Source organism: Engraulis encrasicolus, chromosome 22 (assembly GCF_034702125.1).
Source record: "Engraulis encrasicolus isolate BLACKSEA-1 chromosome 22, IST_EnEncr_1.0, whole genome shotgun sequence".
NCBI lineage: Eukaryota > Metazoa > Chordata > Actinopteri > Clupeiformes > Engraulidae > Engraulis > Engraulis encrasicolus.
The window spans coordinates 32,275,500-32,302,641 of record NC_085878.1 but is presented as its reverse complement, the minus strand read 5'-3'; the positions used below and the strand labels follow the sequence as shown (position 1 = coordinate 32,302,641).

Here is a 27,142-nt window from a genome sequence, read left to right as displayed (position 1 = left end):
CTTTGGCTTTTTGGTGCTTTTGACTATAAAACTAACTGTGCTTTACCATACTCGCCCTTACCCTACCGTACATAGGCCTACTCTATTGTGGTTGTTTGAAAACCATTTCAGTTAGCTACCATGGCTAACTAGTTAGCAGCCAATGGAGAGTGGGTAACATTTACTAGCTGGGTGGGCTTGAATAGTTTTTCAGCAGGACTAAAGAGAAAGCAAGAAACATGGCAAGTGCTAAGTTGAGGAAGGTACAGTAGGGATAAAGCAGGCCATTGGAAAAGGAAGGCTAAATACATTTGCCTTTACGTAACATGCAGGCAATTCAGCTACATTTGACACAGGTGGTATGACATCATGAAATGAATACTAATACGTAGTCATAGCTTTGCCAAACAACTGTTTTGTTAGTGTAATTAAATTTATTTGTGTTCTTTTTTATCTGTTAACATTACATACACACACACAACCCCCCCCCCCCCCAACACACACACACACACACACACATTACTCACAGTTATACACCTGGGATAACAATCACATTATTACCATGTGTGCACTGTGCCCACATATTTGAAAAGACGGACTGAGCTAATTGGACTGCATAACGGTTTCAAAATGGTTACCTGAAATGGTTAGTCAGGCTTTTATACCACGGTGGATTTTTTGGCAACTCTGTTACACTGGGCTCTGCTTTCATTAAAGTCTTAATGGCCTGAGAAAGTAGAATTTTATTGTTCTTAACAGGAAGTAACCTGAGATTTAAGAGCTTTCTTTAAGACAAAGCCATGATAATGGAATTCCTTCCTAGCCCCCGGGTTACAGCCCCAAATTTGCCTCAATCCTCACTCTACATGGGGGAGATTTTTTTTCTCTCTTCAGAAACCTTTAGAGCCAAAAGTCGTGATTGGCATAGCTCTTTTCCCACCTCGGTTATTCTTACGACCCATACTGTTTACACAAACAGCTTCTTCTTCGTCTTCTTCTTGCCTGCTTGGGCATTATTCACTCTTGTGGTATTCATGTGCAAATGGCCAGACCACTGACCTGAGTACAAAATCAGTTCTCATTAGTGCGACCGCATTCAGCGGGGGAAATAGTGAGGTCCCTGATATTACATGTCATGATGAAAGCGAATCATAGCGCGGTGATTATTTCATTAGTTCTTTGTAATAGGACTGGCCGCATTCCCATGATGCTTTGTGGCACCAGGTTGTCCTTTGGTAGAGAGTGACAATGGCAGCAGGTGTGCAAATATTCATAAGGCTCGCTGAGCAAAGAGCCCCAGATAATGGGAGTAAATATAAGACTTATTTGAATGTTCAAATAGAGGGCATATTGAAATGAGGGAAAGCGTGCTGTAGCACCAGCAGCCATACTGTTCCTCAATAACACATTTGTGTTTTTATTATCACCTTGCTGTTCGTTGGTGGACTAGGAATTGGTGACTAGAGACAACAGCTCATTGTTTTAAAAGTTGCTCTCGGCCATTAGTAAACACTAAACAGCTTGTGTTTTTATGCCCATCATCATAATTGAGCCAGTCATCAAGATTTGCCTATCTAAAAGCTGGCCCACTTTAGTGGTAGGGAAATCAGACAACAATGTGTGTGTTTGCTTTTTGCTTGGAAAGGTCATAGTCTAAAGATGCTATACATTGTACTTAACCTCATTGCTGATGGCCGTAATATTCTCTTTGGCAACAGTCGATTTAAAAAGAAAAAAAATGCCGCTTTTGTCACTAAAGTATTACCGTCATTGCATTCAGAGTCATCTTCTCCTAATAAATAAAGTTTAATAGTCTTTACAAAAGCTAATATAAATGGGAAAAGCACCATCACAGCCTGCCAGATTTTAATTGGATCTTTTATTGAAGTGCATTAGGCTGATAAGACTGAAGCGCCTTTGTTTTCCACAGGATTGTAATTCGACATAATTTACGTTGAATTAAGTGGTAGATCTTTCTTACTGAGGCAGCTGCTGCCGCTCACAGCTCCTCAACTTGTAGCCACAATAGTATGTGATCAGTAGACTTCAAGCTTTGCTCTACTGTTTACCGAGCTGTTTGGACAGCTTTTCTACACTGCCCGTTCGTTTGAACCACAAACATTGATCTATGAGAGATGTTTGAGTTTGAAAGTTGGAATAGAAGTAAACAGTTTTGCTGTGGCTGACTAGAAATAAGCCTCGCTTTACCTCCACAAGTGCCCTGGCTATGGTGGTGGGGTTCAAATTCTCCTAAACAACTGTAGCAATGGATGACTTGGGTAAATATGTTGAAAAATGAGATATTAAAGGGGAGGAGCAGGGTTACCACAGCAATGCCTCATGGGTATCACAGCCTCGAAATTGAATGTCCTCTTCATGTAGCACAAGATGACGTTTCTCATTCATCTTGTGGCTGTGTGTGCTCAGTAGTATATGGGAGTATATGTTTTCAGCCAACTGGCAGTAATTTATATTTGATAGCACATTGTTTTAGGGTACATTTATAGATTATTTTCATTTTTGAAAAGCAGAAATAGGCCTACAGACAGCCATTCAAAAGACATAAAACCAACAGAGGGAAAGCAAGCAAAATATATACAGTATTACACTGCTCGCTCTTGTCTCTAGCTCTGTAAACATATGGTTTCTGTCATGCTGGCCCTCCACTCTGATATTTATTTCATACGCACATTAAAACTGTGGAGTGGTTGCTTTGTAGACAGTTTCCAAAAATTGTCCAGTGATTGCTTCATTGCTGATGTGTTCTTTACTAGCCTCAAAAGTATCTTTAACGAATAGAAAAAAAAACTAAAACCCTAACCCTCCCTCTCCTCTCCCTCTGGATGTAATTGAATGTTACGTTTAGGATGTTCTAATAAAGGTTCAATTAGAGCCACATTGCAGCTGGCTTCCATCTGTTCTCTCTCCCTCAATGCTGTATTGATGTCGAGGGAGGAGACACTGAAAGTCACCCTGTGTTTGGCTCTACCCCCTCTTTTATCCTGTCCTTTTTAGTTTTTTTTAAGCCATTCAGGTGGGCTTTAGTTGTGCCCGACCCCCCATTGTTTGCTAAGATGAAAAGTAATCAGAGAAGGCCAAGGTGTTTATTTTTGCCAGTGTTGGTGTTGGTGCACTCTAAGCGAATGGTCAGACTATCCTTCCTTTACCCCAACTGGCATTTTGGATACACCACGTAGCCTCATTCTGCAGATGGGCCCGTCGATGTGCCTATTCACGCTTTGCTGGAAGCACTCAACTACATCATAACAACATTGCTATGACAACATCATAATGACATTATTATGAGTCTTTAGTAACAAATTAAGACTTAGTCATTCCCATTTTATGACCATTTTGGTGAAAAATAAGCTTACCTGAGGCTTTGCGCAAAGGGGTTAAATGCAGAATTCAGGCTGTCTTGTGCCTCCTGTGTTGGCATTGAAGATGAAGGATGGAGCTGCTTTTACAGCATATCCTGTGCAAGGTTTCCGGTGAAAAGTGCTTTGATTTCCCTCCCCGTGTAACTGATGTAAATTCCCTGCCAATCGAAACTGACCTCTTGCTCTCCTTGCCACCTATTTCCTTCTTCAATATTCTCAAAAGACACAGCGCCTGCGCTCTCATATCTAAATATATATCTTTTTTTTGCTAGAAACCTCTTGCTCCTGAAGGAGAGGGGTAGAATGATTACATTGTATCAAAGACATTACAGGCAGTTGATTACAGCATTACTTCAGAGTTATCCAAGGTTAACCGCCCATAATGAAAGACTGTGAAAATAATGATACGCTGCATGGTTTTATGAAAGCTTGTGGCCATTCAGCCAGCCTGCTCTGACCTTCACGAGTCACACAAGCTAATCGGAAAGAGCCCCCTTATCGCAGTCATGTTTTTCAGGAAGATCCCCCCTCCACCCCGCTCCGCTCCAGTCCCGATACTGGGTAAGGAGACTTGCAAGGTACTGTGGTGCTGGCTTTCGCAGGTGTTAGGGGAACGTGGCGTGTGTACACTGACAACCTCTTGGCTTTTGGGCCAGGGTGTAATGTTTAAACCAACCTTTGAAGTGTCGTACACACTTTCTCTTTGTAGGAAGATCAGTCGCACCCATAAACTCTTTAGGAATTGGAAGTGTATATGTGCACATTTGAACATGGAAATATTTATTTCAGTATGTTTTCCCCAAATCGTTCTCTCTGCACACCACCCACCATTCAACCTAAATGTGAATCTCTCTCTCTCTCTTGCTCGCTTTCTCTCTCTCTGTCCATCCACCCCTCCCCCTCTCCTCTGAAGAGGTCGGATATATCAGTGCTCGTGTTGTAGTACTGCCTTCATAGTCCTCAGTCAAAGCCAAAGGTGAAAGCTCCGCTCCATGTCGGACAAACATCTTCTCGGCGTGTCGAGATCTCTCTTGCTCCGCGCCGCAGAGGTCATGGCTTGGAGTAGGGGCTGCTTCACAGCAGTCCATCTGTAATCCTTGGACAGTAGCTTGGATCATGTGCTCTGTGTTAGTTCCAAGGCTCCCGTGGCTCAATGGGGTATTGTCTCAGAGCCATTACGCGGCATGTCCGCCCTAATAAACTACCGTCATGAACGCATTCATCCTCTCCCGTTTTCTTGGCCCCAGATGTTAAGGCACAGAGGGAGTGAAAATAACACTGTTTATCCAGGCATTCGCCAAGGTCTAAATCTCTTCTCAAACAGCTCTGGCTAGCCCGTGTAATTATCATAAAACGAAGCTTATCTTGATAGCGATACACTTAATCGAAATAGGAATAAGGTTAGTGTGTAGCTGACGAACTGAGATGACATAGGCTTTGCGTGTGTCTGTGTATTGTGTGTGTGTGTGCGTGTGTTGAGGCGAGGGGGTAGTGACTGACTTTGATTCCCTTTTCTCATAATTGCCTCTATGATGGCTCATCTCGTAAATTTGAATAAAGCTTATTCATCTGTATACCCCAGAATGATGGGAGTCAATTAAGTTATTATCTGCACTTCATCTTCGAGCATGCGTTTCTTTAGTCATGGAAGGAGAAGGGACAAATGAGGAGGCAAATGGGGAGGAGGGGAAAAGGCTATCAGGCCTGTGCCCTTGCCAAAAACGGTGAGAAATGGCCAACATTAGCTTTGATACATTCCCTGTCCAGCTGAATTGGACCCGTCTGTCTGGCTCTGCACAGTATGTCGTTCACAGCAAATGGTAGTGAGGGAGGGGATGTGGCGGGTTATTGTAAATGAAAGTCACATGTTCTCATTATATTCAAACATTCTGCTGTGTTTTTTTGGCTCTGGACATTGTGGATTGTGCACACAGCATTTCCAGATTAATTTGGTGTGGAGGAATGACCGTCATCTCATCTACACTCTTAATTCCTCAGTTTGTAATTTGGTCAAATGGTGTTTATTTGTGGGATCATCAAGCAGGGCAATGGGAATCTAAAGTGTACATGATGTTTTGACTAATTCATTAGCATTAGCACTCTCCACAATAGCAGGCTCCAGTTGGCTGCATGGTCTCACAGGTCGGGAGCTAATTAGTGTTTTTAAAAGCCAATCAGTTCCGTTTCATTGCTGCTGCTGCTACTGCTACTTTTCCAACACGGCATTTGCTTTTTGTTGTTGTTCGAATAATTTCCCAACAGTGGTGTTAAAAAATAGAGTTGTTTTCCCCTCCTACTTAACTGTACAGGAGATACCAACAGGATGGTTATGCCTATACCCACTTCACTTCTTCTCGGGCATATTGAGGAAGTTAATGAACAAATAAGAGCTATTGCTTCATCCATATTTTCAATATTAGACTGTGCAGAGCAGGCGAGCCTCGAGCAGGAACAACAAAGTAGTACATAAATCAAAGTGGCTTTCTTTGCCAAACTACCCCCCCTCGGGAGGTGCCTTAGTACTTAATTAAAATCTAAAAGGATCTTGTTTTAAGTGTTAGGTGACCATGCTGCATAACAATGACAAATAGTGCCCCCAAAGCATTAGCTGTACAGTGTGGAACATTAAAGGACCCTATTTTATTTCTTGAACTTAAATTAGATTTGAATGAAAGATTTTTCCAAATGTTTCTAGTACACGGATACTCCTGCGGTTGATTTAGTTGATGCTACTACTGCTGTTGTTGGCAAAGAAGGCACCCCCAAAAGCCAGAATATTCATTTCAAAATTACCCGTGTGGGATTGCGTGGCATGTGGGGATTTTATGAGTACCATTTATAATGTTTTTCTTTGTACAGCAAAGCTAATAGCGCTACTATTTTATTCCACTCATACATGTTAATGCAAACAACCTGGATTAAAATAGGTTATAATGCTGTGATTATGCCTGGGACTAAAAGGAGAGTGCTGACTTGAATTGGGTCACTCCGGTTTGCTTCTAATTTCAGCTCATTGGAAACTAGTTCATTGATTTCTGTCTTCTTATCCTCTGGACACAAGAATGATTTGTTTTGGCATCTCTGGTGAATGATGGAACGTCCCTCGAAGACAGGGTCTGCCATTTTGAACTGTTGCTACTCATTTACTTGTGTGAACTTGTGTGAAAGGACATTAGCCCTGGTTCTTAACGCCCAGGCTGCTGCTGATAATGACTGATTTAATTAGAAGGACACCGGTTGGACTGGGGCCCTAGCTGATGTGACTGACTGTTTACCCAAATAAGTAGACAGGTTGATGGGCACTCATACAGCCCATGCCTGGGGAAGATAGTCGCCATGCTATGCGTGGACCCAGGGAAGCCGACAGGGGGTGGGGGACAAAAGGGTCACTTGTCCCGGGCCCAGGAAGACATGGGGGGCCCAGATTTGAGTCCTCAATACATTGTTTGTACTAGATTTGGGGGGCATTTCAGAGGACTTTGTCCTGGGCCCAGACAAAGCTGTCAGCGGCCATGCGTAGACCATGTGATCTGATATGCCATAATGTACTCATCCATCTGACAGCTCCACGGTGAGGGCTCTATGAGCTCCATGGCCTTTAGTTACTGGAAGATAATAAGTGATCATTTGAAATCATTGGGATTGAAATGCCTCCTAGCAGTGGTGTTGTGGAACCACCTTTTTTTCTTCCTCTTCTTCTCTTTCTTCTTTCTTTTTCTCTTGGCCACTGAACAATTTCTCATGTGAAGCCCATAAAAAAGAATAATACATTAAAGGAGACACTTGTAGTTATCAGCAGAAATAAAAACGGCAGTGGAATATAAAAGGCAGCTCAATTACCAAGTGCGGGGAGTAGCTGTCCAAGGGTAGCTCATGCTGTAGTCAATCAGTCACACAGAATTGCAGGGCAGGATAGCCCGACACTGCAGATTTAGGTAAAAGACATGATGATCACACCGGGCGAACCTGCGTCGCTTCCATCTGCTCTTTTTATATGAGGGCCAGCGGGAAACATGTCTCACGGCTCCCTTGATTAGAAAAATGCAAAAACCTCACGAGCTGACAGCCAATCCAGCAAGCTAATTGGGTCGGCCTGCTCAGCGGCGGAGAATGAGGAGATTAATTCTTCCTATGTGTCTAGTAAATCTAACACTCTATCTCGCAATAAATTGGCTGATGGCAGGGTGACAGGGTCCACTGTTTTGTTTTCCCCTTTTCCGACTACTGGACTTACTGGGTAATGTTCTCTTGTCATCAAGCTCCCACTTTGTAGCTGTGGGCTAGCACTGTTTCTATCTCTCTGCCCTGACTACATGTTCATGATTGGCTAGCCTAGCCTAACCTAGCCTAGCCAGGCACATACCAGCCTATCTATAGTGAAGTAGGTGCAGCTCAGTGTTAGCCGCTAAGGCAGCTGTGTGGAGATCTAGGCTAGCAGTGGTGGAGTGGAGGCGTGGCTGGACGGAGATGTGGAGAAGCAGGTCAGATGTGAGCCTAATAAGGACGAATGAAGCCGAGTGGGGCTCTCATGTGTGCCCAGGACTCTAAGGTTATAGGAGTCCAGGGCTGACGGATCAGCTCTGTCGCATTGTGTTTACAGAGTGCAGAGCTCGTTTATTTCTGGTGGAGAAAAGTGGCTGCACATTTCTCGTTTGCCCTAAAAATGGGGGTCACGGCTTGGTGTATAGGATGTGTCAGTGACCTCGTTTCATGTCTCTGCCTCTTGGGAATGGGATGAAAAATAAAATTGCCATTAGAACATGGCCACATTTTCTTGTGATCCAAAACAGGATAGCGTGGTGAGCTGACAAAATGTTTAGACTTAAAGGGGAAATTGCTGTAACAAGCTGGCCATGCTTGAAATATGTCTGTCTGGACATGCAAATACATCACAGCAGAGTTGTGGCGTTTTGGGGATTATAATGGGAACTAGATTGAGCATTCATTCAGCACATATGGTTCAATGCTTTTTCCCTTTGGAGGGTATTGTCCCTCTGTCAAAGTCATTTTTATTCCTGCCATAGATAAACCTGACAGGACGCCTAAAACCCATCTCACAGGGAGGAGTCGATTCAAGCCATTTTTATTGCACCTAGTGCAATTTAAGTAGGAAAAATCATGACTCTGGTTTTTCCGTTACATATCCATACCCTGGCTTGTGGTTGTAATATGTATTTAAAAAAACTGGCTTTATGACTTAATGTGATTGACACATACCTCAGTGCGAAACAAAATGGGGGGGATGGGATGGGGGCTGTGGAAAATGCAGTGGTACAGTGTGCTGGTACCCTGCTGAAAATCCACAGTGGGAAGCCTTCCAAATGGTTGGAGGTTGTTTTTAACATTTTTTTGTTTTTTTTGCATTATCAAAAGAAGAAAAGTTTGTTTGGGGTTAGGTAAAAAACAAAAGAAAAGTGCATTTTTTTGTAGTGTATAACCGATGCATCGACCCCTGAGCATGAGTTTCCTTTCTTCCTCGAAAAGAAGAAATCTTCTGAAACATGGACCAACTCCAGTAATTCTTAAGGGTTGTCATTTTTTTTAGCAGGTGCCTTTGATCTGTTGGAGCTGTCTGACTGCATTGAAACCCTGGAATAATTTCCCTGCATATCTGAATAAATCCTTAGTACTCCTTTTTTGTTCAGCAGCTCTGTAAGTGTCACCATAATGACAAGGAAAAGAATAGCTCAGATTAGGTATTGTAATTATTCTTCTCGCTTGTATCTTAATCTGCCTCTTCATTTGAAATGTAGAATGTTACATAAAAAAACAACATTTTTGAGGTGTAAATACAAAAAAAGGATACACGAACAGCACACACCCAGGGTACGGGATTGCTCTTGACAGGAAAAGAACAACACCACCCCTGGATGTGATGAAAAGAAGATGGAAGTGTATTATCAAGCCCCCAAGGTCCTGTTGTTACAGCGTGTCAGTCAAACCCATGAATGGTAGGTAATTGGAGAAAAGAAAAAAAACAGAAGCCTCAATGCTAGAAATAGTTAATTGTCTCTAATGTTTAGGCAGGGGATGAGGAGCTGCCTGGCGTTTGGCGTTTAGCTGTAAGAGCCGCCCTCACAGCTGCCCTTCCTTGTACGCAGAGTAAAAAAATAAAGCAATATGTTACATAAAGCATCACTCAGGATGTGTGTGTGTGTGTGTGTGTGTGTGTGTGTGTGTGTGTGTGTGTGTGTGTGTGTGTGTGTGTGTGTGTGTGTGTGTGTGTGTGTGTGTGTGTGTGTGTGTGTGTGTGTGTGTGTGTGTGTGTGCTTGAGTATGCAGTTTGGGTATGCAAGTGTATATGTATACTTGTTTGTCTCCCTATCTGCAACAGCACATCATTCACCCACCATCTGTAGCCAAGTGATATCAAACAAGCAATAAATAACACTAGTAAAGCACAAAAAAGTGGAAAAGAGAGAAAAATGAAAGAAAACATTCTTCTCCTCACATTTTCATAATTCAAGCTAATTTGCTCACACTCACACTGTTAATCTTTCGTGCGACCTGTTGATCGTTACTTTCCAGACACATTTCTGGAGGCTTGCCCAACAGTATTTGCAGCAGGGACCCCTGTCAGAAGCACCAAGCAACACAGCCACAAATTGGAATGTGGTACGGCTCCGGGAAGGGAGCCAAGATTTAAATTAGACAATAACCTCTGCTCCCTTCCCCAGCCTCGCCTCGCCTCGCCTCCCCCCCTCCCTCCTCCAGCTGTAGGCACCGCGCGCACATCCATTTGTTTAATACAGCCAGCCTTGCAGTGTGTAATAGACTGATATGTGAGTCACCACTCAGCAGTTTGTGTTCCTGAGATTTATAAAAGACCAAACAACTGGTCAGGTTTTGAGCGAAGAAGAGCCTTTATATCCAGAGAAGCATGCATGGCAGAGACAAGATGCACGCACACACACACACAACACAACACAACACAACACACACACACACACACACACACACACACACACACACACACACACACACACACACACACACACACACACACACACACACACACACACACACACACATCCTTTGTGTGAAGGAGCCACCCCTGCCAACCCCCCCTCCGTACCATATGTTGCATATCTGTCCACGGCATAAGCATATGGCATGTATATTTAATTTGAGGCTCATTTACGGCATGTGTGTTTATTTCACGACAAATGACTGCACAGACAATTATTGAGATTCCGCGGAGTATTGGCATGGTAGTATAGAAGTGGTCACTATACTGACAGATGTCATTTAGCAAATGCACATGAAGCACAGCACAGCATGCAGCTCAAAGACAGATAGAGACACAAAAGAGGGCCTTTTTAAGAAGAGGCATTCGATTAAAAACAAAGATGGAAATTGTTTAAGAAACAAACAACACAACAGAAGACACAGACAGAATCCTGACTTAAATATGGATTGAAATGAGTGAATGCCAGAACATCCTACTTGCCATGCTTTGTATTATTCAACTAAATTCCAGTGTCCTGTCTGCCTCAGTTAGTGTGAAGGCTTGTTGTTTGTACTTTGAACCAAAAAGTAGTAGGACACAATAAAATGTGTATGTGCTTGCATGTGTTCACGTATGTGTGTGTGTGTGTGTGTGTGTGTGTGTGTGTGTGTGTGTGTGTGTGTGTGTGTGTGTGTGTGTGTGTGTGTGTGTGTGTGTGTGCGTGCGTGCGTGCGCGTATGTTTGTGTGTGCGTGCGTGCGTGCGTGTTTGTGTTTGTGTGCATGTATACCCACCACAACACACGGAAAAGGTATGCTGTGTCCTCTTGCACCCAGTGTGAATGCGCAGTAGGGGATTAGATGGCTACATCCTGAGCTCTGACCTCCGTGTTGCCCTCTTTCTCTTATCTGCACATATACTCTCTGATGGGTGCATTAAGCAGTAATAATGCGCTGGGAAAGAAGGAGAGGAGGAGGAGGAGGAGATGGAAGAAGGAGTAGTGTGCATCAGGCCTCGAAGAAGAAAAGGAGGAGGATGGACTCGTTTTGATGCAGTCTCAGTTCACATATACTGTACGTACTCTCTGATGGGTGTATTAAAAAGTGATAATGTACTGGGAAAGAAGAAGAGGAGAAGGAGGAAAAAGAGGAAGAAGAATATGTAGTGTGCACTTGTTTTTGATGCAGCTTCGGTTCACTTGTATGCAAGTGAGCAAGCCCAATTGAGACTGTCATATACTGTATATACAAAGTGCACTAGCGCAGCGTTTAATGCTGCAAAGCTTGCACGTCTTTTGGAGCACACTTCTTCATCTCTACATCATGAGGGCTGTGTTGTCCTACCACAACCCCCTTGACTTCATTACGATTAGATAGACCTGACTGAAATGCACTCTGTCAAAGCATTGTGTTGGTCCAAAGGAAAAAAGAAACCCACACAACCAAAAGAAAAATCTAGAACAACAGCAATGTCTAAAAAAATGCCTTGTGTGGTGTCACGATGAATGACTCATTTGTGTGTGTGTGTGTGTGTGTGTGTGGGTGTGTGTGGGTGTGTGTGGGTGTGTGCATGTGACAGAGTCTGTGTGTGTGTGTGTGTCTGTCCGTCCATCTCATTCTGCTAAAACATCGTTCCATTTGCTGATGGGGGGTCATGGGGGGCCTTGTGCCTTGTTGTGATTGTGGGAACGGTGCCTTAAAGTTCTGTAGCCCGCGCTCTCATGTCTAAGCCCTTCTGTGGCTCAGGTCCAATAGCTCTGCACCCAGCCAGATCAAAGATTGAAGCTGCAATCAGCCCTGCACTCTCTCTCTCTCTCTTTTGGGATTTGCTCGCAAGGGGCACAGACCCTGACTCCGGCCTTCAATAGGGTTACATGAAGAGTCGGGAGGTTTGTGCTTTAAGGCTGCGATGGTTAGACAGGCCACGGTGGGCACATGGAAGGGGCCAGCCCAATCACGCAATGGTAACTGAACCTCTTTTTTTTTCTTCTTCTTCTCCAGTCCTCCTATTTCTCTTTTTCCTTTTTTTTGATGGTGGTAGTGGCTGGTGGTTTTCCGTCTAACTCAATCACATGGTCTCATCATAGTTAATAAAAGTGACATTTGTTTGGTGTTCCCAAGACTTAAATCAAGTTCATCACGGGCTTACAGTGACAGCTGGGGATTACAAAATAGTGCCTCGTCCTCTGCAGACTAAACCCTAGTCTCATTTTCATACATATGTTTACAATCATACTTTGAGCTCTGAAAAGCAAAGTGGGTTTTAGTATGAAACTGGGGTTGACAACAAGTATTGTTTGGCTGGAATTTTGATATGGCTGTCGCGCTGTTTCTGGTTATTTTTTCAGCAGAATTCTGTTTGTTTATAGAACATTCCATTCGTTCCAGAAATAAACAAAGTCTAGTCCGTGTTTTGCCAGGGCATAACATCTGATTTAATTAATATAAGCAGTAAGGAAATAAGGAAATTGAATTTCACCACTGGAATTGGTTTCAGAGTACGTTCTCCAAACAATCTCCAGACTCTTTTCAACTATTCAGTGGAGCTCATTTGTTTAACTCCAGAGAGCTGCTGGACACAAAAGCTCCTTTGAAACATGGCCCAGGATGGGAAACTCGGCAAAGCAAAGACATCGTAAGTCATACACATTTGCTGTGAAAACCAAGTACAAATCGCTATGTGTTGAAATATGCCTTATGAAAAACATCTGAAGTCATGGACTGCATTTTGCCATTAGGTTAAGTTAACCCATCTCGTACTGCATTCTCATATTTCGCAAAGAATTCTCTCTGGTACGTAACCCGCCCCCCCCCCCCCCCACACACACACACACACATATACGCATGTTCTTCAAAATCCGTCTCAGTGTAGTATCTCTCATGCACAGACACCAGTAACAAACAAAGCTGCCATATACACTTTAGTCTTTCACTAAGCATTGTGTGTGTATAGGGGGAAGGGGACAGGTGTTCTTTCATCACCATTGTTTATTTTTTCCCCTTTCTCCTATTTTGTGCAACTCCTCGCAAAGGGTTAAGCGGCTCCTTCAGCTCCAGCCCCCTTGTGAAAGCAAACAAGGCGTCCCGTCCCATCCCGTTCGTCCCTACCCACAATGCAATGCCCCAGCACAGGGCAGGTACAGAAGGAGACTATCAGGACAGCGCACTGAATGAAACTGTCATCTCGCTAGATTCAGGCTCCAGATAGGAGTGTTCGCTCGCTTCTCTTTCTTGTTCTCTCTCCATTTCTGTCTCTCTCTATCTCTTTCCATCTATCTCTCTCTGTCTGCCTGCCTGCCTGTCCCAATCTCTCCTCTTTCTCTCTGTGCACGCCAGCTGGTCCTACTTGAGAGTGTTTTAATCTGTTGGTTTTGACTGTTGTGCTTGATAGAGTGAGGGAGGGAGGAAGGCAGAGAGAGAGAGAGTGTGAGAGAGAGAGAGAGAGAGAGAGAGAGAGAGAGAGAGAGAGAGAGAGAGAGAGAGAGAGAGAGAGAGAGCAGTCAGTTTCAATATTTGCCTTTCTGTAGTCTCCCAGCGCAGCTGCTGTGGAGAGGGGATCTGACTGTGCAGTACAGGGGTGTAATGATTTTGGCTTTAAACTGAATATTACAGATCGACTGAGCCTTCAGATCACACGCTGCTCTGGCACCAGCCTTGTGGACACACTGAGCAGCAGAGTCCGTTTACAAATTAACTACAACATTGTCTCTCTCTGTCTCTGGTGTGTGTGTGTGTGTGTGTGTGTGTGTGTGTGTGTGTGTGTGTGTGTGTGTGTGTGTGTGTGTGTGTGTGTGTGTGTGTGTGTGTGCTTGCTTGCTTGCTTGCTTGCTTGCTTGCTTGCTTGCTTGCTTGCTTGCTTGCTTGCTTGCTTGCTTGAGCCAACGTGTACAGTGTGTTTGAGTGAGAACCCTTCATTGTGTGTAAACATGTGTGTTTACAAAGGGTGTTTGGTCTGCCGATAGTTTTTTTTGTTCTCCCTTCAGTTTTTTTCTTCTTTTACAGTATTATTCCTGTTCGACTGTCTCTGTGATCATGCATATAAGAAAGCAGTGCCAAGCAGGCTTGGAAATTGAGCGTGTTTTTTAGGAGACAGAGGAACCTGTGGAAACTGAAAGACATACAGTCTCCTCGGAGACCCCTCCGTGCCCATCTCCTCTCCGGTCGCCAAAGCAATTTAAGATGGATCCCAGCCAAATATAAAAAGGAAACCGAGACAGAGAGAAGGAAAAAAGGGAGCAGGAAAAAAATCAAACAAAGCAAATTACCTCTGGTTAGCGTGAACCACAGGTTTTTTTTAAGTTAGCTGTAACTGTGCTGCTATTTATGTTCCCAAGTGAGGACTGGAGAACGCATCAGTGGCGGAGACTTGGTTTTAGCACTGAACACAGGGCTGCCCTGTGATTGCAGGGCTTAAGCTAAACTGTAAAATTGGTCGTCAGTGGCTGATAGGTCTCTGCCAGGAATATTCTCCTGATTGAAATGGATAAATAAGGGTTTTTTTGTTTAATAGCAAGGGGTGAAAATGCCTGTGGTGCTGCTTAAACATCTCCCATCAAGCTGTGAAAGATGGAGTAATTAATGATCTCCTGTTGTAGAGGCCACCATATTAGCTGGAGCCACTGTGGACTCACATAAGCGGGTGGTGTGTGTGTGTGTGTGTGTGTGTGTGTGTGTGTGTGTGTGTGTGTGTGTGTGTGTGTGTGTGTGTGTGTGTGTGTGTGTGTGTGTGTGTGTGTGTTTGTTAACATTTCTCTCCTTTCCTAGTTATTGACCACACACTCGCATCACAAGTGTACACGTTAACGGCGTGTGCACTTTTCCCTGTGTTCTGACAATTTATTTTCGTCGACTAGACGTTTGCCCCCAGGAGCCATTTCTGGAACTCTGAGATCTGATATTGTATGTCACAAAATGGGAGTCCGTAGCCTGAGGGCCTTGTACTGACAAATGTAAAAATAAACATCTATATCATGACCCCCTACCACCCCCACCCAACCTCCACTCTGCTTTGCTTTGTCTCTTTCTGTCTATGTATTCTGCCCTCAAAGAAGAATTCCCCTCACAGCCTATGTGTGTGTGTATGTGTGTGTGTGTGTGTGTGTGTGTGTGTGTATGTGTGTGTGTGTGTGTGTGTGTGTGTGTGTGTGTGTGTGTGTGTGTGTGTGTGTGTGTGTGTGTGTGTGTGTGTGTGTGTGTGTGTGTGTGTGTGTGTGTGTGTGTGTGTGTGTGTGTTTGCTCTTAAAGAATAAAGCCTTTTGGTATTGACGTAAAAGAGTTTTGTGAATGTTGTGGATTAAAAGATGACCCATTGTGAAAAGATGGTATTGAACCGCAGAAACGTTGCTTGTGTGAAGAGCTGTCTCTTTCATGTGCTGTATGGTGTTAAAAAACAGACACATACACACATACACACACACATCCCCCACCATTCCCACTATCTCCTCCAGTCCAATTCATATTACAATCCCAACAGTCTTTTCTCTAGTCTTTGTCATCCAAAGCCTTTAATACTTTATCTCAACACGCAGGGCAAAGCTTTTAGTGGCCAAGCACTGTTACTACCCAAAACAGAGGGCCACGAACACCAAGTTTATTTTAAAATCCTCACTAACCTATTTGTCAGACATGTTTTTGAGGCTCAGATTTTTTGTGTGTTTCTCTTTCTGTTTGTCTGGCCTAGAGATGTGCAGCAAAAATGTGTTTTGGTTTACAGATTGACAGAACAAGAGTGATGCACTGATAGCTGAAAAACAGGATATATACATTTTTAAATAAGGACGCAATATTATCCCTCTTTCACTTTTTTTGTCATCCTTCCTTTCTCTTTTAGTATCACCAATCAGTTTTTTACTGTTGCACAAAATGGAAAAACATACAATGTGCTAAAACATCACAATTATACGTTGTCCTGCTACACTGCAGTGTTACGGTTGGCCCAAAGGTTTTTGAAATGCAAGCATGGTCTGCGCTGCACTGTTTAACATCTCTATTCCTGCCAGCGTAAACTGAAATAGCATCTGATGGGAAAATAATGAAACAGACGGAGCTGAATAGCATTGGCCCTTTTGCTGTACACAGCACAGCACATACTTGTTTATTGTACATTGAATACAAAACAACCACTGCTACCCTTTTGTCTAAGAGCAGTTTTTTTTTCCACGCCTTTTGCTGCTGCCTGCGAAGCATGTTTTATGCAAGCTTAACGTGTTTGTTCCCTGTTTACCGATAGGATCAGGTCGGCCTCTCTCCTTCATATCGGCAGAGTGAGCTGGGGTCACATTGGTGTAATATTGTTTGTGCCCCGGGGTTGAAATAATTTTGTATGTTGTAATAGCTGCCAAAACCTGCTTATTTCCCTGCGGGCCAATTCTCATAAGAATATTCCTGTGTTAAGGTTATGAGATCCTTGTCCAGTCGAGGCCTAAACATTGAAATGAAAACGGGTATTGGTCGGCACATGGATTACAGAAAAGAAATAATAAAGTGGCTGCTCCAAACCCACATACACGTGGATATACTGTAACTGTACGTTAATTATGCCCAGAGTGTATAACATCAAATGCACCAGAGGGGGGTGGTGGAGAAACTAAAACACGAACAACCTACTTCCATTTCAGCATTTGGAAATGTAAATGGTAAGGAAATATGTAGTTGGCATTGCAGCCAAGATGAAAGAAAACATGGCCCCCGCTGCCTCTATCTGTTAGGCATATTTGTAGTCTGCATACTTGCCTTCTCATGTTCCAGGGCACGTTAGCCACGGAGCGGAGACCTTTTCATTATCGGTCGCACTCCCCACCATATGTGTATTTAAGAGGTATGGAGAGAGAGCCTAGTGTGTCTGTTTCCTTTAGCCTGAGCTGTTCTGAAGAGAGAGTGGCAGATAGGGACAGAAAGAAAAGAGAGAGAGAGAGAAAGTGCGATAGAATGAAGGGAGGGAGACAGAAAGCGAAGATAGAGATATTCTTGGACAGAGAGGGCTAGTACATGTAGCAATCATCTAGACAGGAATGCTGAGCCTAGGTGTTTGGAGTTGACTAAGTCATTACTTGTCTCTGTCGGTGGATTGCTGTTACACTCTCTCCTTCTTGCGGCCTATGTTTCCTATTAGTGTAGTATTAGTGCCAAAGCCAAGACCCTTCTGGGCTTTAGAAAATATCCTCATACTCCCTCTGGCAACTTTATTATTACTGTCCTACTCTTGTCTCCCTGAATGGCCACACTTGCCCCCTTAGACAGGAGGTGTACGAACAGAGTGCTTGCCATGCACTTTTTTCTCCTTCTCTTTTCTTATCCCTATTCTTTTTCTGTCTCTGATAGACCTCAGAAATGTATCAGTCCTGATCCCTGTTTTTTCCTTCTCCTCCACCACCTTCTCCTCCTCCTCCTCCTCCTTCTTCTTCTTCTTCTTTTTCTTCTTCTTCTTCTTCTTCTTCTTCTTCTTCTTCTTCTCCTTCTTCTTCCTCTTCTTATTCATCATCTTCTTCTTCTTCGTCTTCTTCTTCTCCTCCTCCTCCTCCTCCTCCTCTTCGTCTTTCATCGCTGAACCGAGAGCCCTAACTGGGCTAAAGAACTGATCAGTCCAGTTTGCTCTGCTGTGTGCAGCCTGAGCCTCTCTCTCTCTCTTTTTTTTAATTACAGAGAGCTCATTGTCTGTACGGACTCGTTTTAAAGCGCAGGCTTCCATTAGTAGTGGAGACCCTCCCATCACTCCTAATTTCATTTGGCGTTTGGCTCCGGTCAGGCCAATCATCAGCATGACCGTTTCCGATGCATGCACCACACACATAACACACACACACACACGCACACACGCACGCACGCACGCACACACACACACACACACACACACACACACACACACACACACACACACACACACACACACACACACACACAGTGACCAGGAAAGAAAACAGGAATTTTGGGAGTTCCAAGACCCTCTTGCTCCATTCCTTGTTGTTTCGATATTCGCCAAGTGTTTGCGATGTCATAAATTCACTTGTGTCCTGATTTCTGATTTCACAAATCCACAAGCTCATCAGAAATGATGACACTTGTGACACATCCACACTAAAGAGCCTTCTGAAACATCCATCCATGAACATGACACACACACACACACACACACACACACACACACACACACACACACACACACACACACACACACACACACACACACACACACACACACACACACACACACACACACGTCAAGGCACCCTGCACCAGAGCCATGGAAGTAAGAGTTACTTAGGATAATCCCATTGACCTCTGTTATATTTTTAAACAAAGATGGCGGCTCATGGAGCCTTTAAAACACGTATCAAAAATACTGGATAAGAGAAAGATAACGCAAACCACGCCCACTCAATGCAAAAGCGTGGGCTCAAGTTGGGTCTCCTAAGGGGGCGTTGTCCCCTCCTTCTTCTTCTATTTTTGAGGTGTTTGCTCAAGACGTGCACTACCGCCATCTACAGCGCTAAGGGGGCTTGATTTATTCTCAACCTCAGGACTCCGAAGGTCTCCTAACCGAAGGTCTCCTAAGGGGGCGTTCACCCGACATAAAGTGGATACCGGAAAAGAAACAAAATAACGCTTCTTCCTTTGGATCTACTTTCTTTGCACGTATCGCCATTGACATAGTTCCAAAATAGTTCCAGGAAGTGAGCATCAAACACAGAAAGTGCAGTTAATGTAAATGTAAATCATTTTAATTCATTTTTACAGAATCTTTGCTTCTTATGCTTCTTAGTGGTTCTGTGTTAGTCTCTAGCAAAAAGAAAGCCACTGCCTAGAATGATTTGCATATACGTGAATCTTGTTACTAACCGGCTTCCTGTACCCCGGTTGTCAGAACTTTGAATTCCATGACTCTGCCCTGCAGTCTGCAGAAGCATGTAATCCTGCGTGGGCACCCATGCCAATGATCGAGAACCAAACTTGTCCCCCAATTGTACAACTGCCTCTCCAGTCATCTATCTGAGGGTGACACCGTGAGAAATTAAAACAGGCACACCATCTCTCTCTCTCTCTCTCTCTCTCTCTCTCTCTCTCTCTCTCTCTCTCTCTCTCTCTCTCTCACACACACACACACTCTCACCTCTCACTCACTCTCTCTTTCTTTCTCTCCTGTGTCTCGCCACTCTATTAGAGCATTTGTCCATTGGCACGCAATTTGTCCGTGGTCAGGCCCAGAGTTAATATTCATGAGCTGCTTGACGATTGCCATGTGTTAGGAGTGAGTGCAGTGCAGGCCAGGGCGAGGAGGCCAAACATGGCAGGTAATTGGATTGTAGGGGAAAGGGAGGATGCTGATGGTGTTAATGAATAACTTAAACCCTCGGAGCGACGACGACAGAGGTGGTGGTGGTGGTGGTGGTGGTGGTGTTGGTGTTGGGCACCTTAGCCCCACTCGAAAAAAATAAAAAAACAGGGCCCCCGTCCTGCGGAGAGAGAAAGAGAAATATGCATTCGCTTCCTCTCACGCTGTTAGCATTATGCTGCACCCACACTGAGGATGAAATGAGGCATTCAGAGACTCGCGCACGGCCTGCATCGTTCCGTCCCAGAATGCTCTGTGAGAAAGAGAGAGACTAGGAATTGAAAGAGATAGAAAGGAGAGAGAGAGAGAGAGATATCTGTTCTGAATGTGGGCTTGAAAGCCATTGTTTGTTCGCCCCACTAAAGTCTTATTCGAAAAGCAAAGTATATAAAAAAAAGCAAAGAGTGTAGTATAGGCTGCCTATCTCTGCCCAACATCGCGCACAATGTTCCCTGTGTTTGAATAGAGAGGGATATCTCGGGGACTTCAATTTGTAATCTAAAAAAGACGAAGGAGGACGGGGTAGCACTCCAGCGATAAGCCTCTCGTAAGGTTAATTACTACCCGAGTACTTCTCAGAATGACTGACTTAGCTGCACCAAGATGGCAGAGAAAGAGAGGCAGAGAGAGAGAGAGAGATGGGGAGAGAAAGAGAGAGGGAGGGAGGGGTGAAGGATGGGAGAGAGTGTTGCATGTTGATACAGAGAAGCTGCTGCGGGGAGGATGTTGTCAGGTTTACTCCTGGACAGATGTTTTCTCCTCAGAGGTTATCGCTCTTGTTCGGTGTGTGTGTGTGTTTGATGGTGCGCGTGTGTGCTTACAGTATGTGCGTGCGTGCGTGCGTGCGTGCGTGCGTGCGTGCGTGCGTGTGTGCGTACTGGGTGCGCGTGCGTCTGTGTAGAGTAGTGTATAAAAAAATCCTGAGCATGGAGTTTTGTGAGTGTTGGTTTTGGAGAGGAGTGGGGCTGCTGGGCTGGCTGCAGGTACGAGGTGGTTGGCTGAAACCACCTGCTTCACCAGCTGCCATCGTCCTCGTGGCCCCAGCTCAGGCTCCAAGGCTTCAGGCTCCAGCCTTGCGTTACGCTGTAAACATCACCAGCCCCATCCTCCATCCTCTCCCTCTCCCTCTCCGGGGCATATACTAATTAATGGATACCATTCGTAGTTGATTAGCCGCAGTTCCTTCGGTAATTACATTCGCATACTAACTACTCTGAAGAAAAGAGGAGCAGGAGAAAAAATTGGAGGGAGGGTGGTGGTGGGAAATAAATGAACGCACTCCTCATTTTTTGCTCTGATCTTAATTTGTTTCTGCCATTGTTTGGGCTTGAGAAAGATAAGGAGACATTTTTTGCCATGTGTGTGTGTGTGTGTGTGTGTGTGTGTGTGTGTGTGTGTGTGTGTGTGTGTGTGTGTGTGTGTGTGTGTGTGTGTGTGTGTGTGTGTGTGTGAGAGTATGTGCGCGCACATGCTTCTTATTTGACTTGCTTTGCATTCATCATGTCTTTCAGTATGTCTTTGTAATGAATACACTAAAGGCGATTAGTTTAGCCAGCCTCTAGAAACAGTGGAGGGACAATATGACATTCTTTTTCTTTTCTTTCCTTTTCTCGTTTTTTTCTTTCTTTCTTTCTTTCTTTCTTTCTTTCTTTCTTTCTTTCTTTCTTTCTTTCCTTCTCTCTTTCTTTCTTTCTTTCCTTCTTTCTTTCTCTCTACACCACATTCTTTCCTTCTTTAATCATTTGTTAATTTTCCTCTTGTCTTTTTGTTTGTTTGTTTGTTTCTTCCTTTCTCTCTTCCTTCCTGTCTGCCCCCCCTCCCTCCTCTCTCTCTCTCTCTTTCTTTCTGTACCTCTCAAACCTCCACATGAAGACGCATCCCATCCCATCCCATCCCATCCCACGTTTTTACTAAAGTTCTTGCCTAGTGTGCGTCCCTGTCCCAGCGTCCCAGTGTGTCCCAGTGTTCCTCTCTTCTCTCCCCGTACTGCTCTGCTCTGCTCCCGGTGGCGTCTAGGGTAGGCTTGGGGTTTGTGTTGCCGTGGTCACAGAGAGAGCCATTGTGCTCCCAGGGTCCAGCTGCTGGCCCATAATTCTTCATTCTGTGTCCCATTGTTCCTACCTGTCAGTGCATTTGTGTCTCGGAAGAAAGGAAGTGGCTGCCATTCTGCCAGGGGGTTGTGTGTAGTGTGTGTGTGTAATGTGTGTGTGTGTGTGTGTGTGTGTGTGTGTGTGTGTGTGTGTGTGTGTGTGTGTGTGTGGTGTGTGTGTGGTGTGTGTGTGTGTGTGCGTGCGTGCGTGCGTGCGTGCGTGCGTGTGTGTGTGTGTGTGTGCGTGTGTGTGCGTGGGTTTAAGAGGAGGGAGGGAGGGGAGGCCTGGTGGGGGGGGGGGGGGGGGTAGCAGAAGAAGTGTGTGTGTGTGTGTGTGCGTATGTGTGTGTGTGAGTGTGTGTGTGTGTGTGTGTGTGTGTGTGTGTGTGTATGTGTGTGTGCGTGTGTGTGCGTGTGTGTGCACGTGTGTGCACGTGTGTGCGTGCGCGCGCGAATGTGCATACGTGTGTGTGTGTGTGTTTTCTTTGGGGTGTGGGTGCTGGGGTGAAAAGCCCATGAGGAGAGGACAATGCTATTCCTCCATTTCGCCTCTTAAGCATGTCCCCTATTTTAATAGCTCATCCATACCTCAAACCCCCCACCCCACCCACACGCCTCTCTCTGGTACACCCTCTACAGTGTACTACTACAGAGCCCCAAAAGCTCCATGTTTCTCATGCTGCACCTCCAGTAACCCCCACCTCATAGTCCACGCATCTCACCCAACCAAAACTGGTTTTGTTCCTCGCTCCGCTCGAGTAAATCCCCCACCCCATCCAGCCCTCTGGGTTACTTGAAGTTAATAACCTGCCGATGCATCTCCATCCTTTGCTTTTGTGATGCAAACCCGTCCTTAACCACTCGTCCCATAAGGGGAGCTGAATAGCGGGGCCTGGATTCTCATTACCTTTGCACTGAATTGGCCCCTTGCTCTCCGAAGCGCCTGGCTAGCTAGCCACAATGGGAGCGATGCATGCGGATGCCTCTTCCTCTTCCTCGCTCGTGTGAGCAGAGCCAAAAGTGCACGTAATATGTAAACATTTCGGGGCAGGGAGCAAGCAGGGGGACTGAGGAGGTGGGGTTCCAACTTGTTGCTAGGTTGCTGGGCTGGTCTGAGTATTTCAAGGGGATGCGCTCTTTACTGGAGTTTAATTGCTCGTAGCAAGGGGTCTCTTTTGGTGATGACAATGAATGTCTGAAGTGGGTGTCATCGTATGTAAACATCATGATGACTGGAGGCTTGTTTTAACATGTGTTTCATGTTTTTTTCTCTTCTTCCTCTTCTTCTCGTCCACAGTTTGCGAACAACAATTACATGAACATGGCAGAAGCCAACGGAGGCCTGCTCGGTGGCGATGTGAGTATCTTGTTACATTATTACGTCATTCACACTTCCCTCCGAAAACAGTTACCTCACAAACCTGACACAGCACCTCGAAATGTACCAACACGTGCTGACACGTACTCTGCTGGCAACCTAATGCTTGAACAATGCTGCTGCAGTGTTAGCATAGCATAACTCCCTTTGGCACAGCGTTAGCATAAAGCTGGCACATTATTGCAACATATTATCACAACCATTACTCAAGAAGGCTAGCACAATGTTAGCATAGCGCTGTACCCAGGCCGCAAATATCACATGCTAGGTTCACTAAAGATCATTCTGGGCCCCCTCCTCCTTCTCCTCCTCCTCCTCCTCCTCCTCCTCCTCCTCCTCCTCCCTTCTGCACACAAATATCACCCCGATAAACTGACACTGACATAGGCAGCAGTGCTGTGCTGTGGGGAAAAGAAATTACAAGCACACCGTGCTCCAGATTGCCCTGTGTAAGGCACAGCAGAGACGGCCCCGCATGTCAGGAGGTCAGATGTGGACAGCAGGCGATGTAGTAAGTGCCCCGATGATGGTGGTGGTGGTGGTGGTGGGTGTATGGAAATGCAAGGAATGAAGGGGCGGGGGTGGGGGGTGGAGTAGGCGGCAACAACACATGCAACAGAAGCATCAGCAGCCGAGCCATTGTCAGTGCAAACATAAGGTGTGTCGCAATGCACGGCCATCTGCTTTATTCGCTCGCTAGCTAGATAGCTAGCCGCGCTTAGCACAGCACAGCACAGCACAGCACAGCACAGCACATAGCGACATGTGGCCGCGTCGTCACTGGGAAATGTAAGGCCCGGCTCAGCTCGGCAGTGATAAATGATACACAACACCACCTCCTGCACCATCACTACCACCACCACCACCAGATCCACCATCACCACCACTTCTGCCCCTGCCTCTGCCTCTGCCTCTGCATCGCTTGGAAGGAGCCGCAGAGTCAACCAAAGTGTCAGCACCAAAGGCAGACTAGTGAAGAGTGCAATGCAGGAAGCACTAAAATACATATCTGCAGGGCTTCAGGGGTGTTGGTGTTGTGTGTGTTTGTTTTTGTGTGTGAAGTGTGTTTTCCCCCACCTGACCTTTTCGTCTACCGCTGCCTCTTCACATAGCCTCCCCAAAACACACACACACACACACACACACACACACACACACACACACACACACACACACACACACACACACACACACACACACACACACACACACACACACACACACACACACACACACACACACACACACACACACACACACACACACACAGCACATTAACAGACATTTTTCACCATGTCAGAGCACATAAGGGAATGAGTCCGTATGGCACTCTTTCAGTTGCTGTAATATCATCATGGATTTACAGTAGAGAGGGGAGAACATCTGTGTGTATGTGTGTGTGTGTGTGCGTGTGTGGGTGTGCGTGTGTGTACGTGCATGTGTGTGTGTGTGCGTGTGTGTGTGTATGTGTGTGTGTGTGTGTGTGTGTTTATTCTGAGTGACACATTTGCCTTGACAGCACTCAGCTGTCTAAGGCAAGGGAAGGGAAGGGTACGGCGCGCGCCGCCACAGAAAGTTAGTCAGTAAACACCTGTTCCCAGGCTCGTTCGGAGACGTGATCAAGGGGGCTGAGATGACATGAGTGTCACCACTCAGCCTTCCCCCCAGAAAAAAAATAAATCTAGTCTTATTTATACTCATTTCCTGTCAAGGAGATGTCGTCTCACATCATTAGTGATATGCCGGAATAATATATGTGTGCTACTGTAAATCCAGAAGCTGATTGGTGAAAAATATTCAGTGTGCCACGTTCTCTTTCTATCTCTCTCTCTCTTTCTCTCTCTGTCTCTCTCTCTGACTGTTTCTTCTTCTTTCAGTTTCTCCCTTTTAACCCTCCTCCTTTCTTCCCTCACTATCTTTCTCCCACTTGGTTCTTGTTTTTTTTTTTTCATCCTCTCTCCGTCTTCCTCTGTCTCCTTGTCTCTCTGGGTTCGTGTCCTCGGGAGGTTGGAGTGAATTATGTTCCAACTGTGTTCAAAATAGACTTTTTGCTCCCCCTCGGACTGCTTCTCAGCTCTCTCATTGACGCTGGAACGGTGACAGGAGCGTCCGCATCATCTCATCAGACCAACTCAACTCAACTCAACTCATCTGCACTTCAGCAGCTCTGGCCTGGATTGTTTTTCTCCCTTTAGCAGAGAGAGAGAGAGAGAGAGAGAGAGAGAGAGAGATAGAGAGAGAGAGAGATGCACGGATAGAGAAAGAGAGAGAGAGATGAGAAAGAAATGCATGGATAGAGAGGGAGTGAGGGAGAGATTGCTGGATGGAGAGAGAGAGAGAGAGAGAAAGAGAGAGGTGGCTTTTATATTTTTTAAGCTGACACAGTGATTCAGCAACCTCTTTTGTGTAGCGTTACTCCACTTTCACATAGCAGCCATTGTTAACAAGGCCAGGCAGTGTACATTCTGCCTCCTTCCCTGTCATGGGATTTCCTATGCAAATCCCAGGTGGTGCGATGTGGGGAGAGAGACCTTATAGGATCCATACAGCTAAGCTCAATGGCAGCCAGCAGTAGTAGCCTTATGCAGGACCATATAGTTTTTCCCAATGGTGACTGGCAGCAGTTAGCCCTATAGCACCTTACTGTAGCTCAGTGGTTCTCAATCTTTTTTAAGCCACCCAACGCCCCCTTTAGTATTAAAAAATACTATGGACGAATGCACCCCAATGGCAAGTAAGCACCGTCTCCTTTCAGCTGCCTCGCTCACAATGCCCCCCTAAGGCTCGTCAACGCCCCCTGGGGGGCTGCAGAGCCCCTGTTGAGAAACACTATATTACCTTACCTACATAAATGCAATTTCGTTGTGTGCAGTGCGCACTTGTGTGCTGTGGAGTGCTGTGCAGCACTTCCTGTAGCTGAATGGCAACAACCAGGCTTGATAGCATAGCTGAGCTATGGACAGCTACTGTAGAGCTGAATCACTCTCAGATCCATTGCCAGCCCTAAGGCCTGGGATACTGGACCTGTCAGGGAAAGTACCGTTTAACCTTAAAGTGTTTGGTCCATTGGCGTGTACAGTTGGGTCCAATTGCCTGCATGCAGCAGCACCTGTCTCCTGTGCCAGGCCACAGTCTTTGCTGATTCCAGGCCAGCTGAGGCTAATGGTGAACAGTGTACTGTACAATCTGACTATTTAAGTGTGGAATTAACACTCATTTAACACTTTCAGAAAGTGTTGTTTTTGGTCCTATTCGGTGCATTTTAAAGTGTGTTTGGTATTTAGTCCCTCTATTAGTGTTGAATTAGCGCTACAAAATGTGTGTTGGTACTGGTGCTATTGGAGGCGGCGTGGAGAGGAGAGGAGACAGGAGGAGGCCCAGTCCCCCAGCTGTGAGGGCCTCTTGTGATAGGGGTGGGGGCTGGGAGGGAGCACTGCATACAGCACACAGCACACAGCACAGCAGTGCAGACCACCCCCACTCATTTGCATTTTATCAAAAGGAACAACTGTTTCCTCTGTCATGGTGCAGATGGCATTGCACTGTAGTGCACGTTTTAAAAAATTAAAGCTGCAACAGCATCAGGGCAGGTTTCCCATTTCTGCCTTTCTTCTTTTTTTTCTTTCTTTTCTTTTTGTTGGGCTTTCGGACGAAAAGCTGAGGGATTTTGTTTTTGAGTGTGTGCACAAAAGCATTGTTTCTTGCAACCTGAGCTGGAGTGGCATTATAAGAGAGTCTTTCCTCTCCTCTCAGCGTCGTGTAATTTCACACTGAAATGAGTTTTCTCTCCACTGTAACGCTGTATTAATCTACTTAATGTGTCAGTGCCCGGGGCCCGGGTCCTGTCGACAAGGGGGAGGGACAAGCCTGTTTTTTGGAGCCAGTGACAAACGCACTAAATATGCCACTGGTGACACTTTAAAAAATGACATCCGAGCAGAAAGACATTGTTTATTTTATTTTATATCCCCCTTGAACATATGTGACTTAATTTTCCTTCTTCATCTTTTTCTTCCTACTGTTGTTTTATTATCTCATCTC

At 45.2% G+C, this 27,142-nt stretch overlaps 1 protein-coding gene across 2 annotated transcripts in view; it reads left to right on the top strand.

Moving 5' to 3' along the window:
* Positions 1–27,142, top strand: part of tox3 (TOX high mobility group box family member 3) — a 56,362-nt gene that overhangs the window by 7,079 nt on the left and 22,141 nt on the right. For both annotated transcript variants that reach the window (XM_063187821.1, XM_063187820.1), the window contains exon 2: positions 23,021–23,080. In XM_063187821.1, the coding sequence (XP_063043891.1) occupies positions 23,021–23,080 (60 nt within the window). The remainder of the gene's footprint in view (positions 1–23,020; positions 23,081–27,142) is intronic.